The 27,729-nt window shown below is 36.0% G+C and overlaps 1 protein-coding gene across 1 annotated transcript in view; it reads left to right on the top strand.

Annotated features, from left to right (window-relative positions):
• Positions 1–27,729, top strand: part of MOXD1 (monooxygenase DBH like 1) — an 85,536-nt gene that overhangs the window by 19,567 nt on the left and 38,240 nt on the right. The window contains exons 2-4 of the mRNA XM_080664041.1: positions 843–989; positions 2,885–3,052; positions 3,181–3,264. Coding sequence (XP_080520167.1) covers positions 843–989; positions 2,885–3,052; positions 3,181–3,264 — 399 coding nt within the window. The remainder of the gene's footprint in view (positions 1–842; positions 990–2,884; positions 3,053–3,180; positions 3,265–27,729) is intronic.

The following is a 27,729-nucleotide window of genomic DNA, read 5'->3' as shown; positions in this document are numbered from 1 at the left end:
GGAAAAAATTACAATTTAGAAGAGGGAAGGAAATGTCATTAAGTGAGCACTAACCATGGTAGGCATTCACCCCCATATGCTATTTCATTTATTTATCTTTCAGAATCCATAAAGTAGGGTATATTATATATTATCCCCATTTTACTAATGTTAGAATAAAAGCTCACAGTTTGACTTCAACAGTTCTTCAGGGCATTTAGGGGAGGGCTGGGGTCAACTCCTAGTCATTTGTTTTCAAAGTTCATGCCCTCTCTGATGCATCTGTCTGCCTCTTAGAAGTGAACTGTATAGCACTGAAGAAGTTTAGTACAAAAGTTACAGCTGATCCACAAAAACAAAACTTCCCTAGTTTTTCAGTAACTTATAATTCAGCTAGTTTCTTTTCTTACTTTTTATTATATTTCACTTTAATAAGCATGTACCGTTAAAGCTCATACTAAAACACTGTAAGGATGGGTCTCCTTGCTTAAGTGCAGAAGGGACACTCCATCCAGGAAAAGAGTGGGGCTAGTTCTTGCTTTACCAAGAACTAGTTATTTCACTTTGAGGCAAACAATTTCACACTTAGTGATCTCAAATGTTCCATCTCTTCTGATGCTTTATGGTATTATACATCCACACTGCCTTTTCCTGAAGGTCCAGGAGCTGAAAGTGGGCCAATTTCCTAGGGAATTGATTCTCTTAACTGGGACCCCCCAGAGCCTTAGAAAATTCCAGGGCTTACAAAATTACGGGATTATGTAATAAGCAAACGCAGAATCAGTTTTTTAAGGTCCTTTTAATCTAAACTCGTTTCCTTCTGAATTTAGGCTATACTGACTTTCACCCCATGTCTTCTACAGGATTATTTTACAAATGAAAATAGAGAGTTGAAAAAAGATGCACAGCAAGATTACCACCTAGACTATGCCATGGAAAATAGCACACACACAGTAATTGAATTTACCAGAGAACTGCATACATGTGACATCAATGACAAGACCATAACGGTAAGGAGTCTCCAAGGGAATGCATGCATGAATAAATTGTACACTTACAGTTGTAAAACCCTTTACAGAATAAAAGGAACAAATATTTAAAAATTATATTTGATAATAAAGTCACATAGTCTTTGGGGGAATGTTCTTGAATTCTCTTTCTAAGCCACAAAAAAATCTAAGACTATAAATATCAATAAAGGCAATTTTTGTGTGAATCGCAAACTTTGAAGAGCTGTATAAAGAGTGTATTGACTTTCAAAAGAGTTTTTGCTTCTCTGTAATGTTTGAAAATAGACAATAGATAAGGATTGTGAGAAATGTATTACAGGAGAGAGAAGTATGATCCTGAATATAATTCCTCTGATTTGTAACTGGTTCATCTTAGTAAACTTCTAAAATCAGGATGAATAGTAAACTGATTAAAATTGTCTATCAACATATTATACCAGATTTCTTATTGGCAGATCTCATGCAAAAAGCAATATCTTTATACATATGCAAATTAAATATTTAGAGGCTATAGAATTCATGTGGTACTTTGGGAGTTTCCACAAATATCTTAGATCAATTTCATTTTGTAAGGACCAGTAAAATTATCTCTTTTATTTGGTAAATCAAAGCTTTAAAAATAGGAATGTAAAAATCTGAAGCTGTTTTGATTAACATCCAGCTTACAGAGTAAAAGAGGAAGAAAAAACACATGCAAAGACATGGATCACTGTTTATACTTTAATGGAATAATAATTATAGTCATTTGACTTACTAAGAAAGAATATAGCTTTTTTTTTATCCTCACCCAAAGATATTTTTCTGTTGATTTCTAGAGAGACTGGAAGAGAGTGGGAGAGACAGAAAGAGAAACATCGATGTGAGAGAGACACATAGATTGGTTGCCTCCTGCATGTGCCCCACCAGGGCCCGGGATTAAGCCTGTAACCAAGGTATATGCCCTTGACTGGAATCGAACCCGGGGCCCTTCAGTCTGCAGACTGATGTTCTATCTCCGAGACAAAGCGGCTAGAGCAAGAATATAACTTTTAAAATAAATAGCATTTGCTGTATTATTTATTTTCAAAGTTTTTATTACAAAGATCTGACAAAGACACCTTTATCTATGAGGGGACTAAATAATTCCTTTATACCCAGCAAACCCTCCCTGCAGCCCCACCACTTTTTGGGCAATCTCTCTTGGTTGCTAAATGGAAACCAGTGTCATATGACACAGTACTTCCCCTAGTTGGAAGACAGCAGTTCATCTGATTTGTAACTGATTCACCTTCGTGAACTTCTAAAATCAAAATGAATAATGGACTGATTCCTTAGAAAGTCCCAAGATTCATAAAGTGACTATTAAATAGATTCAAAGTTAACAAATCCAGAATCAGAAGTTCCTCCTGTATTTGCATTTTATGTAAATTCACACATATAACTGGGCTAGTGCCTGTGAAAGTAAAAACTCTGACCTGGAAAATAATTTTAATTTCCATTCTACTTATTTATTTTCCCTAAAATGTCTGTGGCATCAAAACAGCTTTTAATTTTCCAAAATCTCTGCTGGTTAACAAGAATATTTGCTTGGTAACTACCAGTTGCTGGTTTGGAGGTTTAGTATGACAATGATTTGTTGTTTTTGAATGCGTGAAAGCATACCTATATGTCAGTTGTCCTTCACCATGCTTTGGAACACATAATCATGCCTGTTCAGAGAGACAATTTCTGCCCAACCCCCCAAACACACACACGCGCGCACAACACACACACACACACACACACACACACACTTGTCTATTTGGATACTTAATGATCAAATCAGATTTACACATTTAATGTTAGAGAATTCCAAATGTTATTGTTCTCTTTTCTTCACTTCTCCTGAGATAATTGTGTCCATGTCTGATCTCCAGGAGAGCACTATGAAAGTGATCTGGGCCTACCACCATGAAGACGTGGGAGAAGACGGTCCCAAGTACCACAGCTCCAATCGTGGCACCAAGAGTCTGCGGCTGCTGAATCCTGAGAAAACCAATGTGTTGCCTGCAGCCATACCATACTTTGAGCTAGTAAATCAGAACGTAAGTTTCTTCAGGATTTAGGACTACAGGAGTGGGTTTATTGAAAGTGTATAAGAGTTTTTACTTGTACTTAATCTCTTGTCACAAAAATGTGACTTTGTGTTCTCCTTCCCTTTTTATTAAGACAGGTCCCCATCCCAAACAAAGGTACAACATATTGGTGCCAAATGTTTAAGATTCCTGTGTTTCAGGAAAAGCATCATGTAATAAAGGTATGTGACTCACTCACAGGCTAAACTTAATTTGTTTGAATGGAGTAGAACTTGTTCTAAAAATGAAAATGGTAAAACATACATAGAAATGATTTTCCATTTTATGGAAGTTATTTGGAGAACAAAGAACTGGCTTATCTGACACACATACTGTCTTGAGAGACACCGAATTTAAGGAGAATGCTTGGATTGTAGCTAGTCTTCTGGATTTTTGTCCCTAGTTTTAAATGTTAAAGGTAGAAGTTTTGGGATGCATTTGAACAGCTCTAGTTTATCTTAGACAACACTTCTAAAATTGGAATTGTTGGAATTACAATTTAAAATAATATATTTATGCATTGGTAAATTATATCCAGGAAGGTTACATTCCCCACCAAAATTGTTTGAGAATATCTGTCATTGAAAATACTGAATATTCTCGTAAAGATAATAGTTACACTATTTTTGAAACTAGGAAAACAAGAAAATTAGTGAATTTATACAGAAGATAAAAAATACAGAATTGTGTAGTAAATAAGCCCAGCTTGCCTATGGCATATAATTCCCCCCCAATCCCTCAAAGGTAGATCTCCCAAAACTTTTGCCTGTAGTTGGTGAATGAACAGGTATTTAAAAACCCTCACAGGTCCTTGGCTCTGTGCTAGGTAATTATTTGGCTGTTCCACGGTGGCTGAAGCTATCCATGGTCTCAACCGAACTGAGATTGTAGGAGTCAGGACCAAGACGTAGGAAGGAATAAGATAGAAGGAAACAGTGCATATCAAACACTGTAAACATGTGAGAGGCCAGACATTGCCAACTTTTTGCCAGCCCTCAGACTGGGTAATGAAATAGTGTGGATGTGAGAAAGGACCAAACTTGTCGATTCTGGAATCTAGAGGGAAATATATAGGTACGATTCGCAGGTCGACTCTTTAATTAACTGTGTCTCAGGTAATTCGCTCTGAGGTAATGTGCATTGTAGGACCTGATTTCTTCATCTGCAAAAGGTGGTCAGTCCTAACACTTTCCCTACCAACCTCAAAGCATTTTGGGTAGAAATGGAAATACTGAGTGTATTCTAAGAAATGACATAAATTTGTCATTTGCTAATATATTGGTCCAGTGGCACATACCTGCTTTTCATTTACAGAATGATTCATAACTACTTAGAGAAGCAAGAGGAGCAGGTTGAGAAATGCTTACTGAATCAGTAAGTGGATCTAAATACTTGTAGAGTATTTTTGCAATCAGAAGACAGCATTAATATGACTGCAGATGAGTCATTTACCTCTGTGCTTTATAATTTTCTGTTTCTTGTAAAAAGAAAATGCAGATTAATATTTACATATTAATACAGTGCCTAACTTCTTTCCTGACACCAAGGAAAAGTCTTTACCAGAAAAGAGAATACTATAGTTATACAGTGTGGGGCAAAAGTAGGCTTACGGTTGTGAATATGCAAAACACAGAATGTATCCTTGTATTATTATTTGTTAATTATTGTGTTATTTTTCATACGAATGACTATAAACTTACTTTTGCCCCACTCTTTATAAACTGTGAGCATATACTACTGTGTGTCATTTGCAGTAAATTAAACTGGAACCTGGCTTAAGGGACATATAAAAAACCATAGGTTTAGAAATAAGAACAAATGTTTCATAAAATAGGTCCTTGATTCATTTGATAGGATGCAAAGTCTTTAATCACTTATACTAATTCATTTTTATCCTTTCCTTATTAATGCTAATGATTAAGTTGAATGAAATAAAAATAATTGTCTACATTTAAGGGAGCATGTATTCTGACCCTCCACGTAGGGAATTTGCTTGGTATCTCATCTAAGAATTTTTAGTAGATTTCCATTGACAAGCACATCCTAGTAATTCTCAGATGTGTGGGTATCTATATCAAAGGGTGTGCTTAGAATTAAGTATTTTTTGGTCTACATTGCTGTCTTTACCTAGGTATCAAGAGGGGTCTCAGTGACTTGAAAGGCTTTGGAGCATCTTTTGCAGTGTTTGGAAGTCTATAAAAGGGCAGAAGTTCTTTATCCCAGCAAAGGGGATTTGAGGGAAGGGCAACAGGTCAGAGATGAGCTTTCATTTTTGCAGGGCAGAGGGTTAGTGGCCAGATTTTAAAATTCTACTATTATTCAAGAATACGACTTATAATAAATTCCCGAGCTTGTTAAACCCTAAAATATTTTGAAGTTCATTAAGTATTATGAAACACTTAACTTAAAAATGAATTCAAGTAGGATAATATACAAAAAGGCCAAGAAGGCTTATTGGAAAAGTAAATTCCTACATTTAGGTTGTGTAACTTTTGAGTTTTAACTTTTAGCCTATGGCATTTGACAATTTTAATGAATTTCTATAGTAAAATTCATAGACTTAGAACTTATCTTAAGAACTTATCGCATTTTCATTCTCTTTTCCTTAGCAGAGATGATTTCTAAAATATAAGAAAAGTATATCTTTTTCATAGAATCAAAGACTCCTATGTTTTGAAAAGCCATTCGCTAAATGCTAATTATTCCTTAGCTTATGTCTTACAAATCGCTATATCCAAAAGCCTCTGTCCTTCTCTGATACAAATCAAGGTGCTTTCTCAGAAAAAAGAATATTGTTTTCATATTGTATTATGTTGTATGTCATTTGAAGTGAGTTTTAAGAACATACTGATTAAAGTAGTATTGTGAGAAATCAATTTTATTGTCTGGACTCTATTTCAAACCAAGGAAAAGTTTGTAAATGCAGTTTAATGTTGATAGTACATTTTTTAGTTGTAATAAAAATCATAAAGCTAAGCAGATTAAAAAAATCAGTGCCTTGATCATGAATATATTTAATAAAATGACTAAAATACAAAATATTCATTACATTATTAATTTAAATTTTAATCATGTAATTATATAAATATTTACTACTAAAAGTATGATATATGGTAAATAATTTCTAAAATTATAAAATGACAAAGATAAATACTTTCATCTGCACTAAAGATGGTATTATAATAAAAATTATTGGTGGATTCTATTTACTTGTGATTCCAGTTTTTGATTTGTATTTTGATCTTGTACAAATGTTTAAAATTGTGACTTGAAAATGTTTGTATCATCAGATGACAGCACAGACCACTTGTACACAGATATAGATATTGTAAAAAAGAAAATTCTTGGTAATTTATATTAAAACCACACTTCTCATAAGAGCTCATCTCTGTCTCTCTGTCTTGAGACCCACTATCCAGCTGATCTCTTCATACGCAATAAACATGACCCTAGTTACCTTTGCCAAATATGGGACTTTACCCTAAATTTAAAGTTTTGGGGGGAAGTGATTATTTCCACTTTCTTTAGTAACAGTATTACTGTTATCACCTACCAGTGAGGATTGGGTATACTCTGATAGAAGCTGGAGTTATCAATTTGCTTAACACACTCCTTTTTTTGAAGATAATTGCCAGGAAATTCTCATAGACAAATTAAACACCCAACTCATCTGTTTAAACGTGATATGTCCTATTCAATAATAATACATAGTTGTTCATGGCCTATGATGTTAAAGAGGAAAAAAAATAGCCAGACTGAATTATCATTTCTTAGTCATTTCTTCTTAACGGACCAGATTCATGGTAAGTAGGTGGGTTCTTCATCCCAAAGGGCCAGGTTTGAATCCTCTCCTTTATTAGTTGTTTAACTGTGGAAAGTTAACTGTCATCCACAGCTTAACTTTGTCATTTAAATGGTAATGGTACCTTCCTTATATGATTGTTTATACTGACGAATAAACATCAGTTCTTTTTTTTTAAATGGTTAACACTAAGAACAGTATCTGACACATAGAAAGCTCTTATTAAGTCCAACTATTATTATTAGGCCATTTGTTTTCAGTGTTGTACGCTGAATGATTTTTCATTGAGAACTACTATTTAGTGAGCAGGCCCAGAAAAGGGCAGAGCATCGTGCAAAAAGGTTGACCATTACTGAGTTTTAAGACAGGGTTACTTTTATCTGTTGTGCTCTTGGGAAAATTATTTACTTCCCTGAACCTCAGTTTTTCTCATCTGGAAAATGGGCATAATAGTTCTTACCCAATAGAGTTCTTCTGACTACTAAGTGAATCAAAGGAGCTTAATGTTTATAAGTATTTAGAACAGTGTCTGGTACACAGTGTTTGTTAAATAAAGTAATTAAATAAATTTATGTAAATCACTAACAATAGACAATTGTTAATCTGTTGATCATCTTGTTAGGTCTCTGGTTGCTGAGGAATCTCAAACAAGCCAACACTTTCCAGACAGTCAGAGTTTCAAATAAAACCTAGAATGTCACTCATTTCATTCAGGGAGACCATCTTGAGAATGACCTGTTGTGGAGAAATCTGAAATTGAGGTGAACAAGCACTGTCAATCATCCTCATCAATAGATGCAGGAAGGAAAGAAATTGCTATGCTTTCTACTTGCTACTGAACAGAACATCTTTCTTGCTACGAAATTAGATGCTACTATTCTTTTCTGTTGGTGGCATTCATAAATCTGAATGATTTAATTGGGGAATGGTTCCTAGGACTAGGAAACTTAAGCATAATTGTCATTGAATAACCATGAAATGTCCTTGAAGCAGGGTACTGTATATCCATGAAATAGTCATTCAAAAATTGATTTTCCTATACTAGACTCATAGTATGAATAGTTGACTTATATGCTATGTTAAGTGGGCATTGCAGCCCAGCCCAGTTTCTCTTCTTTTTACTAAAATGACACCATCAAATGCCAAATTTAACATTGACACATTCTGAAATGTCAAGTATGAGAGAGGGTTTATATTTCTGAAAATGTGTAAGATTTCAGGGTTAAACTTAGTAAGTAGTGGGAATTCTAAATTTCAGACTACATGATTTGACAACTGCTAGAATTATCTCTTCTCTGTCAGTATATCTTCTTCCTCCACACCCCCATGAAACACTGCAAAATATATTTTCATTGATGTGCTTTTCCCCTGATGGAAATGGCTTTTTGGTTTGTCATCAGGATGCATTTCCACAGACTCTCCTCTTTAGTTCTCATTGTTTTTCCATGTGTTCACCTTCTGTTTCACTTTATTATGTGGCAGATTAGTAGTGTTTTCTATTGACTATTGACTGAATGGTTGGTTGTATTTTTACCCATTTCCATTCTGACTTTGTATAACTTCTTTTGGCTTACTGACATTTCCTCTCTGTCTTTTACTAATTTAGTATTTCCTAAAGGGAAATCTGTGAATCTTTAGGCAGATTTATTTAGTTTGTTGAAAGAAATGGACTTTCAGAGAGGCCCCATGTGAAAATACTTTCCACTCCTTTTAAGCATTTTGTAACACTCTATTTGGTTATTGAATTCTAATATCAGTTCATTACCACTGGCACCTGTGATTTTGTCATTCTTGATCTCTAGGGAAAGTTATGCTATAAATGCAAAAGAATACTCTTCTTTGGGAATTTGTCATCCACAGTTTATAAAAACAAAAATAATTATACGCTTATATCCAAGTATGTATGAAATTTTATATTTCTTTTATCTGCTAGAGAAGAGATGAAAATACTTGGGCATTTCCATGGCTGATACTGTAACTTTAGTTTGACTCAAATTAGCACATTTTAAAAATTGTTGACTTAGCTTGCTCAGTTTTGCAAAGTTCTTTTCAGATCCTCTTCGGTTACATCTACTTCACAGAAATACTGGAGATTGTCTAGCTACATGGGTGTTCTTAATAACCACTTGAGGGTACAAGGTAATTGAATTCACTTTGAAAGCATGTCTTTTCATGGAAGTGATTTATTGTTAACTCTGTCACTAATTATCTTTCTGACCCGAGAGAAAGTGCTTAACCTCACACTGGTTCTCAAATTCCCTGTCTGTAAAATAAAGGAACTGGACCAGATGATTTCCATAGGCTCTTTTTACTTGTAAATATTTATGACTTGCTACAAACTAGAAGTGAAATCTGTGCTGGGGTTTGGATGCCCTGTGGTCTGAGTTCCCGATATGCTTGCTTTTCACTGTCCCTGGGCATGGTAGGGTGAAACGCGTAGGACCCCACTGCCTCCCTTGAGTTAAAAGGCCCCCTTCTTTAGTCTCTTGGACATGGGCTTTCTTAGCTTATGTTCTGAGGCTTTTGTTTCCACCTGTAAATGGGAAGAATAATAATAGTAATAACTTGTCTCAACTGGTGGCAGTCATCATTAAATGAGATATTTTGTAGAGTTCTATGTTTGTCATATATTATTAGATAGCTCAATAAGTACTAGCCATATTCCCAGTTTATGTTGGCTTCATGTACCTCTAAATCTTGGAAATAATTTAAATAACATAAATTTAAATTTATAAGTAAATAATCTAAATCTTTAAAATAATGTCATTTTATATAGAATAGAAATTAAGAGTGCCAAGGTGAGCAAGGCTTACAGGTTGGTACAGTGTCCAGGATGGGCTCTGGAGATAGGTAGGGGTTGTAGTCTAACTCTGCTTTCTATTAGCTCAATTACCCTGGGCAAGCTAAATTCTCAGACTTTGTGTGTTCATTTGTGAAGTATGAAAAATAATTTCCAGTGAAGATGAAATGAATACAAGTGAAAACACCTGTTACACAATAGGCTTGTAATTGCTTGTTTTCTTCTCTTGATGGGGATTATAGATGGACAACTTAAACTCCATCTAGTATTTTCTCATACTTTGAGTAGGACTGCACTGAAACTATGCTAAGCAGTAAGTCTCTATTTTATTTTGAAGAAACGATTCCCTGGGAATTAGATTTCATAGCTTGCGTCCATTGTTATAAACCAAATGAAATTTAAGCTAATTTCCTCCTGTTCTTGTCTAAGTGAGGATAAAACCCAGCTGGTGACTATCCTCTGGGAAATATTCTTTTTCATTCCAAGCTCACCCATTAGCCTTCCCTTCTATGGCCTTTCATAATGCCATTTTCAACAGACATAAAAATATATTTACTTTTGTTTGTTCTTTTACCACTGAACTCTCTCCCTAATTTAGTACATCTTTTTAAAGTAGTCCAAAGGTTGGATGACAAGATTGAAAAGCATTAGCACATTTATTAATAATTATTAAGTATAAAAATTGGTAAATAATTTTATTAACAATTTTATTGAAAGAGTGCTAAGACATTTATGTTGAATTCTAGATGTTGATGGTATAATAGAGAAGTTTGGTAATATTAAGATATGAATGACTTTTACTTTTGTACAGGGAAGTATATAGGTAAAATATCCATTTTTTGCTACTTTAATACATTATCTTGTTAGATTTTCACAGCCCCCCATGAGGTCAGTTGAATTACCACCACTTTCCAGATGCACACACTGAGACATGGCATGAATAAGTGAATTGCTTAATATTACACAAATTATATGAAGCAGAGCTAAGAGTGAACACAGACCTTTTTAGCAAAACGGCTGGACTTTTCTCTATACATTTTCTACTAGCTCAAGCCTTATGATTTTTCCAGATGATATATGCTACAATGAAAAATAATTTATGTGAGAAATGTCTGATAGCTTACTAGTATATACAGCCACTGGCCCTTTGAATATGCTTCCCAGAATCCAGGCTGCTGTGTGTCCTTCACATAGACCAATGGCTACATGAACAGATCCTTGCAGAGATATATCCAGTTCAGAGATACTGGAAATTAACTTAAATCTAGTCAGATGGCATTTGAGTACACAAAGGCCTTCTATCGTCACTCTTGGGGATAGAAAATGCTTGTTAACAAGGGATGATACATACTGTTTCATTTGTGATTTAGGAAGTCAATTAAATAAAGTTAGAATTAGGATGATTAGGCAAAAAATTATACATAGTTAAATCTCAGAGAAGACATGAGGGAGAAAGGATTTTGAAATAATTTCAGTGGCAAGAAGGTAGCCTGCTAAGGACACGTCTTGTATTGATCATGTCATTGGAAACAATCCATAGCCTTCTATTTAAACTGAATTATAATCCTCTTTGGAGTTAAGTGAAAATAATAGTAATGACCTATTTTTTCCCCCTTCACCATAAGGGTCTATAAAAAGGGAATTTTGAGAAGACATACTAGCATTCTCACTTGGAAGTTAATTTTTGGCAAAATTCCTGAGAAAGTACCATAAAAACAAGAACCATGTTGTTGGAAAGGGAACTAGAAGTGTTGGCATCTCAGAGTGGCCAAAGAACCAGACTGAGGGTGTGAGTTCTAATCTTACACTGACCATTGGTCTGCCCAACATGAATGTGTCCCCTCCACAGCGCTTCTCGGGAGATTGAATTCAATTTATGTTAACAACACAGTTCAGACTACAAATCTGTATAACTGAGAGGCTGTTCTAAGTGATCTTTAACCCTTAAAATTTCATGACTTTAGTTAAATATGGGAATGGGCAAAACTAGAAATTTATAACATTTATAAAATAAACCATAATAAAAGTCTGTTCTAAAAAGTTGTAAGAGAAATGAAGATCACTTTGGTGTGTGTTCCCATAGGATATAATGCGCCAATTTTATTTTGATGTCTGTTTTCAAGGTAAAAATATATATACTTATTAAAACAAGATGACATCCATTGTTTCCTGTTTGTTGCAACGATGAAATATTGAATAGTTTTCACGAATGGATATTTCAGTAATTGGCAGAAAATATGTATGTAGTAGAAACTCACTTGAAATAAAAGAGATGATTACTATTCAAGTTTATAAAACTCATAAATCAAAGGATAGTTTTATACACCCTAGTCAAGTTATATAAAGCTGAACAGTTGTAATTTTTAGAATATCAAGCCTCTCTTGGTGCATTTAAAATGAATGGATTTCTACATAAAAAGTTCATATTATATGTGAATTTAACAATACAGGTGTCCCCAATGTATACACACTTTGAATAATTATTAATTCCAATGGGTTAAATCTGAAAATAAACATCAATTGAGCCATCAGCTGTTAAGTGTGAAAACATTTTTTGGGGCGACACCTTGGGGATCTATTTTATGAAGAGAAATATTACACTCACATGTCAAAAATGTTATGGTTGAGTCTTGCTTTTTTGAGTCATTGTATTTTTCTTGATTCTTTTTTAATACATTTTTATTGATTTCAGATAGGAAAGGAGAGGGAAAGAGAAATAGGAACATCAATGATGAGAGAGAATCCTTGACCAGCTGCCTCCTGCACGCCCCCTACTGGGGATGGAGTGCAACCCAGGAATGTGCCCTGACTGAGAATCGAACCAAGACCTTTTGGTTCATAGGCCAAAGCTCAACCACTGAGTCATGCCGGCCAGGCTCTTTTTCTTGATTCTTAACCTAGGGTGCACGTCACACTCATCTGAAAAGAATCTTTAGGTGTGAGGTCAAAGCCCTTCTATTGGTGTTGGTTGTTGCTGTCTTTTGGAAAAGTTCCCCAAGTGATTTTATTACAAACTCTCTGGTTGAGAACCACTGTTTTATATTTACTAAAATTTCTCAGGATACTGTATTTAAGTTTTATTTTATAGCATCTAGCAAAACACCCTTTATATTTTTAGTAGCATGAATACACATTTTTTTGAGTAATACATTGTTTTTTTTTCCAACAAATATTGTAAAATTGAACACACATTGAACATCGACAATAAGATGCACTGTTAGTTGTCTGCACGTGAAGATTTAAGCAATTTATTGTTTTGAGACAGTTTATTCCTTGATGCATTGCATATTTCTTTGTGAAGAGGCAAAACACCAGCTGTTTCCTGGAGCTGCAGCTGACTTTCATTATAAAATTTCACCATGAACTAATTCAGATATAAGGGATACTTTCTTTTATGAAGGGAAAAAGATTTGTGTTCTAGTGAAATATATACATCAAAGTTAACTCTATACTTTAATACTTGTAGTGTAATGGACCCATTTTAGAAATTGCATACGGAAGGCCACCTTGATCACTTTAAATGCATTCCATTACCAATAAAGAGTCTCACTGAATTGCTCTATGTGGAATTTTAAATATTAAGTGAAGGCAAAACCATGTAAATAACTGTTAATCAGAATATAAATGCTACCCATAGCCTTTAGCTTAGTGTGAGGAAATCCCGAGAATATAGGAAAAGCACTTTCTTTGTGGTATGTTTCAGAAATCAGATGTGCACTTAATACACTATTTAGCTAAAGCTGCTGGAAATACCCCCTCACACTACCTCTAAATTATAAGGAAGAATGAATCAGTGTCTAGTGAGTGCCTGCTTTGGAGAGTGCTCAATGCTATGTCTTCTGTCATATATAAAGTGATATAAGACATAGGCTTTCACCCCCGAGGTACTTTCAATCTAGATGGTGAGAAGAGGTACACCGAATAACAGAGAAACCCTAAAGCTAGAGAGCAGACATTGGCATGAAAGTACATAGTATAGGCAAAAAGAAAGGAGAGAACAGTGAAGGGCAGTCCCGTGCCACATGGAAAAAATAATTTGGGGAAAGTACCACTAGATGGATCTGAGGTGTGGTGAGGGTGGGTAGGAGGCAAACTCTCTGTTTATGCACTTAAGTGCAAAAGTACAATTAGATGATAAGACAGTGTTTATTGAGAGCCCTGTATGTTTTGTGCACCGTCGAGCTTTATAAAACCTGCAGGAAGCAGGTGGTATTATCCTCACTTTGCAGACAAGGACACTGAAGCCCAGGGAGGTTAAGTCACTTGCCCAAGGTTGATAGTTTCTTGTTTGTATACTTTTCCCCAAGGAATGTTGTATATTTAAAAAATAAAAACGAATGAGCATGTTTGCTGGCTTAACCTCAAAATATGACTTTTAGGTATGTGGAAAACATGAAAAAATAGGAATCTGGCTTCCTCGTGAAAGTTCGGAAGTATTACACATTGGTGTGTGCAGAAGCTCCATCTGGTTGCACATGTGGCAAAGAATACTTGATGCTACGACCAGCATCTGCTCGTGCTAGAGCCAGCCAGCAGCTGCCGGCTGAACTTTAAATCCACATTCTAGTTATGTCAGATGAGAATGCAGAATCCCTGCAGTGACTTGTTGTCAGGGCAACTGCATTTTTTGATGGGAGAATGCCTTATCCGTACGAAAGCCCCTAGTGTGAAATATTGAAAGGGACTGCAGACTGTGGCGTTTAGTACTTAAATGGGGTCACTGATTTTATCTTGAATGATACCATTGTGTAGCTTTATCCCTAGACATGAATTTACCAGTTTTCCTTCACGTTAATACGCTGGCAAGTTGCGTCATACTGTCCGAAATAGAAATCTAGGCTACCTCTTAATTGCACACATATGCATGTAACCATTTAGTTCTTTAAAGAAAAGCTGAAAGCGGTTCCTCCGAACGGAGAGATGGCCTCACAGTCCTTGTGGCAATGAAGGTGTCTTCTCTAGAAGTGATTTGACTGTTTGTTGGATGTCCATTCCCATTGTCAATGTCAGTCATGTTTTCTTAATAGTTTAAATATATGTAATGTATGTGGGATTCTTTATAGAAGAGGTTTGTATCATTTAGCTTTTTGGTTTATTGAGTCATGGGCCTAATAAAGATCTATCTCAAGATATCATTTATTTATTTATGGCCCAAGATTTGAAAAAAAAATGCTGCTTTAAAACCACCTTCCAAAGATGTATGCTTTTTGTAATTACAAAACAATTCCATAGGTTTTCTAAAACCATCTTTATTAATGAAATTGGGCATCTTCTCCATAATAGCCAATTTTGATTTCAAGGCAAAATTAGTTCTTTTGGGTGGAAACTGAACACAGGGTTTTCATCAGGGCACATTCAATAACAGGTCATAGTATTGATAGTTGTGATCTTGGTATCAGCATATATCCCCATAAAATGGAAATAACAAAATTACTCTGAAAGTACTTTAAAAGTTTGAATTTTAGAAAGCAAATATTTGCTGATTGCTCATTATGTATGTGCTTTATTCACTACTAATGCCATTTTGCAGATGAGGAAACAGAGGCTCAGAAAATTAACAGTCTTTCCTAATGTCACAGAGGATTTAGTATTATAAAACATCATTTACTTAGTCTAGCAGTGGGGACTTGCACAATTTACTTAACTTCCATGAGCCTAAGTTTGGAGAGCCCTGTCTTTCTGGTCACTTAGAGCTGGTTTTACTAGTAAATCCTGGCTCCGTCATTTACCACGGATGTGACCTTGAGTAACTTAAATACTCTGTAGAACTGGGATTCTCCATTTTCTTATTGGCAAAATGGAGATACTATCTATTCCATTCATAAGATTACTGTGAAAATTATTTAAAAATGGTTATAAGGCAACCGAGGCAAGATAGATGTGAAATATTATCATTCAATAGTAACTTTTTTTGTTTTTACTCTGATACTCTAAACCTTCTGTTTGCTTTTGTCAACTTGATACCATTGTTATAGAAAATGAGGGCTATTGAAAAAAACTGCCCTTTTTATCCAGTTAATTAATTGAAACTGGGATTCAAGTTTAGGTCATAAATTCCAAATTGCTGTTACCTATCTGTACCTCTCTTTCAACATATAAAATGTAAAACAATATCAAGGCAAATAACTTACACAAACTTTATATCCCTTTCTACTCTGTCATCTTCTAATAATCTACAATGAAAGAAAGCTTAGAGTTTTTGTAATTATCTAGTAATTTAAAGCAGTTGTGAAACTCACTTTGATTTCATTGATTTTTTTTTGAGACATTAAGAAGAGGGAAACGTTGAAATATATTTGTTTACATCCAACTGGATTTTATATGCCATAATAGTTCCTTTATAACTAACTGTTTTCACTACCTTAGCTTTTAATTTCTATACTAGAGGCCTGGTGCATGAAAATGCATGCACTGGATGGGGGGGTCCCTCAGCCTGGCCTGCCCCCTCTCACAGTGAGGGAGCCCTTAGGGGCGGGAGGCAACCTGGTGACTCCCCCATCACACCTCTGCTGCTGCCACTGCCAGCAGCACAAGCCTTGGCCGGCCCTGGTTACCTGAGCCTCAGGCGGCCCTGGGCAGCTGGCCAGCCACTGTCCGAGGCTTGCCTGTGCCTTGGGCATTGGCTGGGCAGCTGCCATTTGAGGCTTGCCTGCACCTCAAGCATCAGCTGGGCAGCTGACATCCAAGGCTTGCCTGTGCCTCGAGCCAGACCTGGGCGGCTGGGCAGCCGCCATCTGAGGCTTGCCTGTGCCTAGGGCTGGCCCTGGGCAGCTGGGGGGCTGAGGGGACTGGAGGACTCCAGAGGCAGGGGTGTGGAGCAGCCGGATCTGCCTGGGGGAAGGCCCAGCTGTGCTGCGTGCCTGCTGCCCCAGTGGGGCTGAGGGGACTGGGTGCCACCATCTTGTAGCTGTGGGCACTGCCATCTTTGAGGGCGTGGAAGTCATTAGCATATTTCCTTCTTATTGGCTGTGGGCGCCGCCATCTTTGTGAGGGTGTGACAGTCAATTAGAATATTCCCTCTTTATTAGGTAGGATTCACCTTTAAGATAAAGCTGAGTTCTTTTAAGTTGGCCTGCCAAATGTGTCTTATTTGTTATGTATGGCAAGCTCTCATTGCAAGATGTCATAAGAGACACAATTGAATTAAATTTATAAGGTTAGTAAATTCTTTTTTTATGATAAACAGGAAATGTCAGTACTCTGAATAATATTTTCTACTCATATAGCAGATTAAATTTTCCAACAGATTGTTGGTTTGGTCACATAATTTTAAAGTATATTTATTCCAAGTGCTAAAAATTATTTTATGTAATAATTCATTTCTTCTTCAGCTTGAATTAATAATCATATGAAATTCATATGTGATATGATAGGTTCCTGACCTGGCTTTCAATTATCTTGAAAAGAAATCACAGCGGTTAAATTTGTCTGTCTCATCATTTGAGAGATTAGGGAATTTGTTCTGAACACTGTTTCTCAAGAGAATGCTTATTTTTTCCCTCCTTTTCTTTGGTCTATTTTGTATGATGTGTGTGTCTACTTGTGCTGATTTGACATAAGATTTGAAAACTGTGTTTAATCAAGTGGTTGATATTCTTTATTTTATTTAAAATGCTGGGAATTTTTAAAAAGCACTTGGTAACATGTGTTTTTCTTTAATTTTCAATATAATAGGTACTTGCTATAAGAAAAAAAGTGAAAAGTGTATAAAATAAATTATGGCATCCTCCTTCCTCCAAATTTTACTTCCCTGAGGTAACCAATGTCAACAGATGTATTTGTAATATTTTATAACTTTATGCTCAAGAAAACATTTATAAAATTATATAGGATTTTATTGAGTAAATCACCCTTCTTTTTTAAAAAACAAAAGTGAGATCACTACATATATTACTTTAAAATTTGCTTTTTCAAATTACCACTTTTATCATTATAGGTAAAAACATAATAGCACATTTATTTTAACATTTACATAATTAAATCACTTATTATGTATAAAAAGCACAATTTTTGCAGGCATCCACACTGATACACATATTGGTGATTTTATTTTTTTGCTGCTGTAAACAGTAAATATTCTTGTATGTATGCTCTAATGTATTAGTGGTTTCATTTCTGTAGGATAGATTCATAAATGCATTGAGTAAAGGTTATATACATTCCAAATTTTAATATATTCATCAGATTACTTTCTAAAACTCACATTCTAGCAAATGTGTACATATTTCCTCATTCCCTCTCAAATACTGAATATTTCAGTCTTTTCAACTTATTGCCTACTGATAGGTGAAACAAATATTTAAAGTAGTTTTGGTGTGGTTTTTGCAGACTGCCACTGAGACTGGGGCTCTTTTCATTTATATTTCCTCTTTGGAGAATTTACTGTTAATCCTTTACCAATTCATTTTTTAAAAATCCTTTTATTAATTTGGCCAGTTGTGAACTTTATGTAAAGAGAATCAGACAGTAGTGCTCGTCTGTGTGTGGCATCTTTTGCTCAACATGATATGTGAATCACCCATGCTGTTGTGAATAGAAAATAGTGTGTGCATTTTCATCTTTGTGCAGTGATTATACCATAATTTTTTATTCATTTATATCAGTGAGTTATTGCTGTGTACCAAACCACCCCAAATTTAAAGGCTTTAAGTAAATGCACATGTATTATAGTTTAAAGATTGGCCAGGGGGTTCTGTTTATTGCTTTGCTTACTCATCCTATATAATAAAAGCCCAGCGACTGAAATGGTGGAATGACCAGAGACCAGAATGACCACGGCCCCTCACCCCAGCCGGCAGCCCCCCAGCAAGCGGTTAGGGGTGATCAGGGAGGCAGGCAGAGTGGTTAGGAGCGATCAGGCAAACAGAGGCCGTTAAGGGCAATTAGGCAGGCAGGCAGAGTGCTTGGGGGCAATCAGGCAGGCAGAGGCTATTAGGGGAGATCAGGCAGGCAGAGGCATTTAGGGGTGATCAGGCAGGCAGAATGGTTGGGGTAATCAGGCAGGCAGAGGTAGTTAGGGGTGATCAGGCAGGCAGGTGAGTAGTTAGGGGTGATTAGGCAGGCAGGCAAGCAGTTAGGGGCCAGTGTCCCAGATTGTGAGAGGGATGACCAATTGCAGGTTTAGGCCCGATCTGCAGGGATCCCTGTGAAATTGGGCCTAAACTGGCAGTCAGACATCACCCAAGGAGTCCCAGATTTCAAGAGGGTGCAGGCTGGGCTGACAGACGCCCCCCCCCCCCCCCCCCATGCACGAATTTCATGCACCTGGCCTCTAGTAGGTCTGTAATCAGCTTGGGTTGTGTAGGCAGTTCTTTATTGATGGCTGAGCTCTGTCATATGGTTGGGAGTCAGCCCTTTGTAAGCTGGTCTAGGAGGCCTCCCTGGGAAGTGGGCTCTCATGTATAGTATCTCATTTTCCAGAAGCCTAGATTGAGCTCGTTCAAATGGTGGTAGCAAGGTTCCAAATGAGAGGATAGAATCTATGATTGAGGCCTGGTCTTGGGATTGGCTCAAGAAACAGTTCAAGCCCAGAAACAATACAGTTTTCCAACAGTTTGAGTGGCCTTGTCCTTGATATTATCAGTATTTTATATTTTAGCCATTCTAAAGGGAGCATAATGTTATTATACAGTGTTATTTTTTTTAACAGTTTTGTTAAAGTATATGGATTACAAATTGTACATATTTAAATGTATAATTGATAAGTTCTGATCTATGTGTTCACTTCTGAAATTATCATCACACTAAAAATGTAAGCATGTCCCCCAAATTTCACCATGGCTCTGTAATCTCTCTCATTCCTTCCCTCCCTCTATTCCCACACAACCATATATCTGCTTTCTGTCACTATAGATTAGTTTTGTATAATTTTATATAATAGAATCATAATGTACTTTGTCTAGTCTGCTTCCTTTTACTCAGTATAATTGTTTTGAAATTTATTCAAAACAAGGTAACAAATGCTCATATGTTTTAATAGTTTATTCTTTTATTGTTGAGTAGCATTCCATTATATGGATATATAGCACAATTTGTTTATCCATTCATTTGGTTTTTACTTTGGACTGAATATGTGGTTTTTACTTTGGAGCTATTATAATAAAGCTGCTCTGAACATTTGTGTACAAGTCTTTCTATGACTGTTTGCTTTCTTTTCTCTTGTGTGTATACCTAGGAATAGAACTGCTGGGTCATAGGGTATTCAATGTTTTTAACATTTTTAAAAACTACCAAACTGTTTTCCAAAGTAGTAGCACCATTTTACATTCCCAGCAATGATGTAGGGTTGTTTCAGGTGCTTTTGTTCTCCTCAACACTTGGAATCATCAGTCTTCTAAAATTTTAGCCATTCTGCTAGTTGTATTGTCTTGGAGAACTTTGAGGTCAGAATGCTACTTTCATATTCACTAATTCTTCCTGAAATTGCTCTTAATATGATATTCAACTCATAGAGTTTCAAATTTCAATTATTTTGTATTTCTAAAAATTATATTCTGTTTTTCAGATATGCTATCAGTCTTCATATTTCTTGCTTGTCTTTCCAAATCCATCTTTTAAAAACATTTAAAGAAAAGAACATTTGTAATATATACATAGTTATTATCTATTTTTTATGTTTGATAATGTCAATAACTCAAGTCCTTGGGAATTTAAATATGTTGTAGATAGTCTCCTGTTTCCCCAAGTGCTTGACACATTTTACCAAATTAACCTAATTTATGGGAATCACAAGGTACTGGACTGAAGATGCTTCTTCCAGGAAGTATTATATTTGTATATGCTTTTGCCAGAAGCCAGGGGAGGTAACCCATGAGAGATTCTTTATTTTCTTGGTTTGAATTTCCCTAACCATTCAGGCCTATAAATTCAAATCCTACTGTCACATCGGGTGGGCCTATGTTTACACATCTCCAGGGGATGATTTTGTTATTTTTTTCCTACCCAGGTCTTAGTCAGCTTGGTTACCATAACAAAATACCATAGACTGGTAAACAACAGAAAATATATTTTACTGTTCTGTAGGCTAGACAGAATTTTATTTAAAAAATGAAATCATATTATATATACTTTGTATTGTCTGGCTGGTTTCATTCAGCATAATTATTTTCAGATTAACCTATATTGGAACCAAGATCAAGGTGCTGGCCAGAAAGGTTTCATTCTGAGGCCTCTTCTTGGCTTGTAGGTGGCTGCCATTTCACTGTGTGCCCATATGACTGCTTTGTGTGAGAGTGGAGGGCTGGGGGTAGGGAGATCAAGCTGTCTGGTTTCTTATTAAGGCATAAATCCCATCATGAGGGCCCCACCCTTATGACCTCATCTAATCTTAATTACCTCTCAAAGGCCCCATCTTTATTTTTTCCCCTCCATCTTTAAATATTATCACATTGGAAGCCAGGGCTTCAACATATGGATTGGGGAGGTTGGGGGGCATAAATATTCAGTCCACAGTAACTGAGAACTGTGCCAGAGACAAAGTTTTTTCATTGGCTACCTTTACTAGCAGTTGTGTTTGTTGTTTTTGTTGTTGTTGTTGTTGTAGTTGTTGTTTAGTCCACAACTTCACTGGAGTTGTATCAACTTGGAGGACCCAGGTTCTATGTGTAAATGAAGGGTGCAGGGAGAAGGGTTGTGTGTCAAGTTAATTCTCCCCGCCCCCCCCATTGGATTAACCTATCCTTTTGACCAGTAGATACACATTCTCATAGGAGCCTTATTAGTTTCTGTTTTTGTTTATCACTTTGATTTCAATTTTATATTTTTTTATTTTTAGTTTGGGAAATTTTCTTTACTTTCTTACTGAACTGATCAATACATTTCAAGGCATATTTAAGTTTTGAGAATCCAGGTGTTTTCCAAGTAAGGGGCGTTCAGAATATCTAGCTATCTTTCTGGCGACAGCTCAAGTTCTGATACATACAGTTTAGTTTTGCCACATTCAGACCTGAGAAGCCTGGAATGCCATGATCAAAGACACAGAGAACAGAAACTCTTGGTAATTTGGTGTGTGTGTCGGGGGAAGGGGCCTTGTGACAGGATTGCTGAGAGCGTGGATAGTAGGCCAAGAAGTAAGTTTCTCTTGAAGCAAAGTAGAACTGTTGGGTTTTGTGGGAGGAATGGCATGGTTCATTATAGAGTTAAGGGTACAGAAAATTAGAGCCAAGACGTCAGCCAGGACATATTAGGACAGTTTATGAAAGGAAAAGGCAGTGTCAACTATAACAGTGGCCTTGGAAGAAAGGAGAGAATGCACGCAGGGTTGTTCTGGAGGTAGAAGTTCAAACACTTGGCAAAACATTTGATTTTAGGGGTTATGACTAATAAAAACCTAAAAGAAGTAATGGTTCATGGAGTAGAAAAGATGATGAGGTCTCTTTTGGAACCATTTCATAACTCAGTTTATCAGATCATCTGTAGGTTTCTTCTTTCAACTGCCAAGAAAAGAGATTGGCCACATTTCGGAAACTGCAAATTTCTTTTGAATACCTATGAAGGTTGTAAATTAGAAAGTTTAGATTGAGTGTAGCTTTTATCTGATGGAGAAAAATCTGAAATAAATCACCCATGTTTTTTAAGTTTCCTTCATAAGTAAATCCATTTTTAGTGTGATTTAAATGATTGCAGACCTGAGAATATTTAAACTCTGTTAAAAAATATTAATCACAAAAGTAATTTGAAGTTTAATTTAAAGGTGGTGGCTGACATATTTAGGGAAAAACAATAACAGATTAAACCTATTCAGACTAATGACCCCTGAGTTTGTCCTTGAGACCCACCTTCAAGTAGGAATTTGGCGATTCTGGTCACCATTGAGTACCTAGTGGGAACAGAGAAATGTGCTGGGTTAGTGGGGGCAAAGTTGAAAAACAGAGTGAAAAGGACAGGATGCTAATTAATTCTGTGTAGTTGATATATGGTGTTATGTTATTTTCTCTGGCTATGGACTTTTCAAATTAAATCAAAAGCAAACAAATAACCCCAAAGCTTAATAAGACATTTGCTTTGTTCTCCAGAAACCTACATCTAGAGAAGACTTACTTATTCAAATAGCTGGAAGACAGCAGGAGACATAGGGCTTAGAAAGGTGAATTAGGTGTGAACCTATTTATGAAGCTAAGCAAAGGCTTCCTTATGGGGTTATCCACTGATAATGAGATTCACCCAAAGAAGACAAGGGTTTAACTCAGTCATAGCCTCAGACAGAGTTCAGTTTGTTGTTTGCACTTTTTTATGGAATTGCCTTACAAATGAGGACTTCTTTTTATGGTGGCCTCATGTTTAAATACACAGATAAAAAGAGAGGAGATAGAATTACAAAAGCCATCCACTGGTATTCATTTATTTGTTTAACTTTCCTGAAGTATAAAAGACATTATTTATTTTTTTATATATATATAAATTTTAAAAAAATATTTTTATTGATTTCAGAGAGGAAGGGAGAGGGAGAGAGAGTTAAAAACATCAATGATGAGAGAGAATCATTGATCATCTGCCTCCTGCATGCTCCACAATGGGGACTGAGCCTGCAACCCGGGCATATGCCCTGACTGAGAATTGAACCATAGGTCGATGCTCAACCACTGAGCCACGCGGGCAGCGCTAAAAGACAGCATTTCTTAATTGGAGTAATGGTTAGTCACAAATTCTGTGAGATCAAGCATAGTTTTTCTCATCTCTTTATCATTCCTTTTCCAACCAGAGGGCAAAACTCCCGTAAAAACACTATAACATTAAAGTGCCAAGTTATTTTGAGTCTTATTCCAATCCTTTTTAAATCATGCCTCCCACCTTTACACTCCCACTGTAGCCAGTACAGATAAGAAAGTTGCCCAGAGAATGGGACTGAAGCCAGTTAGCCTTAAGTGCAAACTCAAGTCTGCTACTCAGCAGCTGTGTGAGTATGCTCAGTGTACTTAACGGTGTTTCAATATTCTTGTCTGTGAAAAGAAGGCAGTGATACCTGACTTAGGCGTGTATAAAGATGAAATGAAATGTGATAGCATGTGTAACGGGCATGGTACATATAAATAAAATGGTAGCTATTATTGATACCATAGCACCAATACATTTTCCATGGGACTCACCTGTCTACCTGACCATAAAACTTAAGCCCCTGACACTTGTGCCCCGCTCAGCCTTGGGTCTTCAGCCATGGGCACAGTTCCTAACAGTGCTGTTTACTGAATGTTTGTTGAATGAATGACTCAAATCTAGACTCAAGTCATTGATGGTGAGTTGTAAACAATGTTCAGAAACATCTAACTTATCCCTGGAACAAGTGAACTTTGAACTTGTGGCACTGTGGATTAGGTGTCTAATTCAAGGGCTGAACAGAAGAGTTTTGCTGTGCTACTTGTAGACACTTCCTAGAAGGATACAGAATTCAGTGAAGTAAATTATGATTTGAAGACCTGGATTTATTACCAGTTCTAAAGCAATGCTATGTTGTGGCTTAGAGAATGATTATTTTCCTTCTCTCAGAAGAAAAAGAAGATGGCCCATTTATTAAATTTCATCAGGAAATACAACCCTTAAATTATGATGAATAAATGCTAAAATAACATGCTTTATTTTAAACTGCCAAAATTATTATGATAAATTATATGTAAACACAGGCACTAGAAGTTTCAGGATGTGAAAATAAGTTTTATAAAGTTAGTTTTAAAATACGCAAGATTAAATTGGCTATTTTTATATGTAAGTGGTATTGGGTTAAATTAAAAGCTATTTTTTTCTTTCCTCTCATTTGGGGCTGTGGAGTTTTATCATGAGGATCATCTGTTAGTAATTGAGTTTCTGTCCTTTCATAGATGGAATTATTAGGCCTTTAAACCATAAAAAAAGAAGAACCTCATACACAACAACAACAAAAGCAGACTGTAACTTCAAAGGAGACCAAAAAAGCAAAAAACGATCCAGAGACAGAAAATGTTTGATGCAGAACCAAGGAAAGGTCTGGGTGTCAATGCTGGGATCCTCCCGGCAGGAGCTGTGCCTGCTCAGGAGTAAAGCCACACGTGGTGACATTGCCATTGGCTGTGAAGTCTTGAGAGCAGTTTGGGAAGAAAACGTTTAAGATTATTCTAAGGGCCTAAAAACTCAAAGGATATAATTGAGTTTTCAGAGTAACCACATGTTGTTCTGGAAATCTAGTCCCAACTCTATCTTGGTCAATTATTGCTCTAAATAACAAATTTTAATTTAATATTATGAAAGAAAAGAGATCATGTTATACTATATAGGGAAATAAAAATGTCAAACGTTTTAAAATATTATATAATATTAATATTATAAAATTAAGTATGATAGCATACATGTAACATCATTATAGATGGGAAATACAAGAACTATATTTGATGAATGCTTCGTATATACCATGCACTGTTTGGGGTTTTCCAATATCTCATGTAATTCTCACGATCACACTGTGAGGTAGGAAATAGAGACTCATATGTTTAATTAACTTGTCAGGGGCCAGTCAACTAGTAAATGATGAAACCAGAATTTAAAAATATATTCTAAAATTAATATTTGTTCACTGTAAAAAAATTCAAATATAGACAGCCACAAAGTGAAAAGCAAATATCTCTAACTAATAGCACTCACATTTCACTTCCCATAAACATTTTTTTTCATGAAATTTTCTATATATATGCAATCACGTACCTTTATGTCTGTGTCTGTTTATTTCTTGTTTGGTTTTTAGACCCTAATGGGATTACACTATATATTTTGATACTTCCTTTTACTTAGCAGTATCTCTTAGAAAATGTTCTACTTCATTATGTGTAGATCTATCTTTTATGATTGTGTGGTAGTCCATTATCTGAATGTAAACATAATTTAATCAGCACCCATTAATTTCAAGTTTTATGCCAATATATACTTTCTCTCTCTGTTAGTTTGCTTAGGCTGCCGTAACAAAATCCCAAAGACTAGGTGGCTTTAAACAACAGAAATTGATTTCCCATGGTTTTGGAGGCTGGGAAGTCCAAGCTCAAGGTGCCAGTAAGATACGTTTCTTTTTGAGGTCTCTTCTCTTGGGTTGTAAATGGTTGGGGCTTCAATATATTAATTTGGGAGATACAACATTCAGTCCATAACAATCTCCAACATTGCCTATTAACAAACTTTTAAAATGTTGTCAATCTGATAAGTGGAAAAACGCATGTCCTTTTCATTTTCATTTATTTGATTATGAATGACTTTTTCTCTGTAATCTCTTTGCTATGAGCTTTTTGTTCATGTACTTTGTCCATTTTCACTGTTGGTTTTTTTGCATTAAGGGTATTAGCCCTTTGTTTGACAAAAATATTGCAAATATTTTCTCCACTGTTTTGGTAATTTAGTGTTTACTTTTCTTAGCTCAGCGGAGTGTTGCTTCTAATTCTTTTCTCTGTTAACTTTTATATCACTTCTCTAGGATAGGAGAATGGGTCACATAAAATGAAGTTGAAGTGTGCAGGCATTATACCACACAGTCTGTCTTGCCTGTTATTCTGAGATGTGGAACAATAATCCTGTAAGATGTTTCCCATTTCTGCAGTTTTTATTCTCCATAAAACATGTTGGTCCATGCAGTCTCTGTACCTTGCATAGGACTGTCAGAAATCCAGATATACTCATGCCTTTGAGGTAGGTGTTGTTGCATTAAAGAGCATGTGACCAATAAAACTATTGGGGAAGTTCTCTGAACCATTTCTCTGCAGTATGAAACAGCAAAGTCATGCCTACTTTATATGTTTTGAACCTTATGTACTTCTTTTTTTAAAAAATATATTTTATTGATTTTTTACAGAGAGGAAGGGAGAGGGATAGAGAGTTAGAAACATCGATGAGAGAGAAACATCGATCAGCTGCCTCCTGCACACCTCCCACTGGGGATGTGCCCGCAACCAAGTTACGTGCCCTTGACCAGAATCGAACCTGGGACCCCTCAGTCCGCAGGCCGACGCTCTATCCACTGAGCCAAACCGGTTTTGGCTGAACTGTATGTACTTCTAATGCCACGAGTTACCAGATTTTGAAATGCAGGTTAACCTTAAAAAGAATTGAAGTTTTTAAAATATATTTTTATTGATTTCAGAGAGGAAAGGAAAGGGAGAGAGAGAGAGAGAGAGAGAGAGAGAGAGAGAGAGAGAGAGAGAGAAACATCAATGATGAGAGAGAATCATTGGTTGGTTGTCTACTGATTGAGCCTGCAACCCAGGCATATGCCCTGACCAGGAATCAAACTTTGACCTCTTGGTTCTTAGGTTGACACTCAACCACTGAGCCACCGAGGCCGGGCAAAAATAATTCAATTTTTAATTTAAAAACAGCTTGCACCTATAAAGATGTAAGCAATAGCATGTCAAAGAATAACGAGCAAGATCTAGTCTTGATATTATATATTCCTAATTATAACACACAAAAAATAAAGGCTTTGAAAAAGTCTGCTTCATATAATGAGTTGTTAGCAAGTGGTGAAACAATGAGCTGCTACTCCAATTAAGGAGAAAAAAAATTCACATATGAAATAATTGCATTCAATAAAAAATATATATGTGCTAACTTGTATAGACCTGAGTATAGCTTTCAATTGCTTACTATAAATTATTATATGCTGGACACATTTTATCCTTTATTTTTTTTTTATAATAGATTGAGTTGATTTGTATTTCCATCTTATAAATTTTAAAGAACAACAGAGTTTCAGTAAGGTTAAGCAATTTGCCTCAGGTCACACAGCTTGTGAGCACCAGAGGTTGGATTCCAAACCAAGTCTGTGGTTTCAAGCTACCACATAGTACTGCCTCCTGAAAGAAGTTCAGAGAAACAAAGCAAATGTGAGCCAAAATAATCAGAGAGGGCATCCAGTGAAAACAAAACCTGGGCTTTCAAGAATGAGTAGGATTTTAATAAGCAAAGTTGAATAAGAGGATGTATTGGGTGGAGAAACAGTGTGAAAGAAATCATGGAGGTCAGACTGAACATGGTGTATAAGGGGAAGGGATCCCCGTGACTGAGAATTCATACATATGGGACTGTGTAGGTTACACACAG

This window comes from Plecotus auritus (genome assembly GCF_963455305.1).
Source record: "Plecotus auritus genome assembly, chromosome: 4".
Classification (NCBI taxonomy): Eukaryota; Metazoa; Chordata; class Mammalia; order Chiroptera; family Vespertilionidae; genus Plecotus; species Plecotus auritus.
Note: the sequence above shows the minus strand (reverse complement) of the source record. Positions and strands in the feature narration are given on the sequence as shown.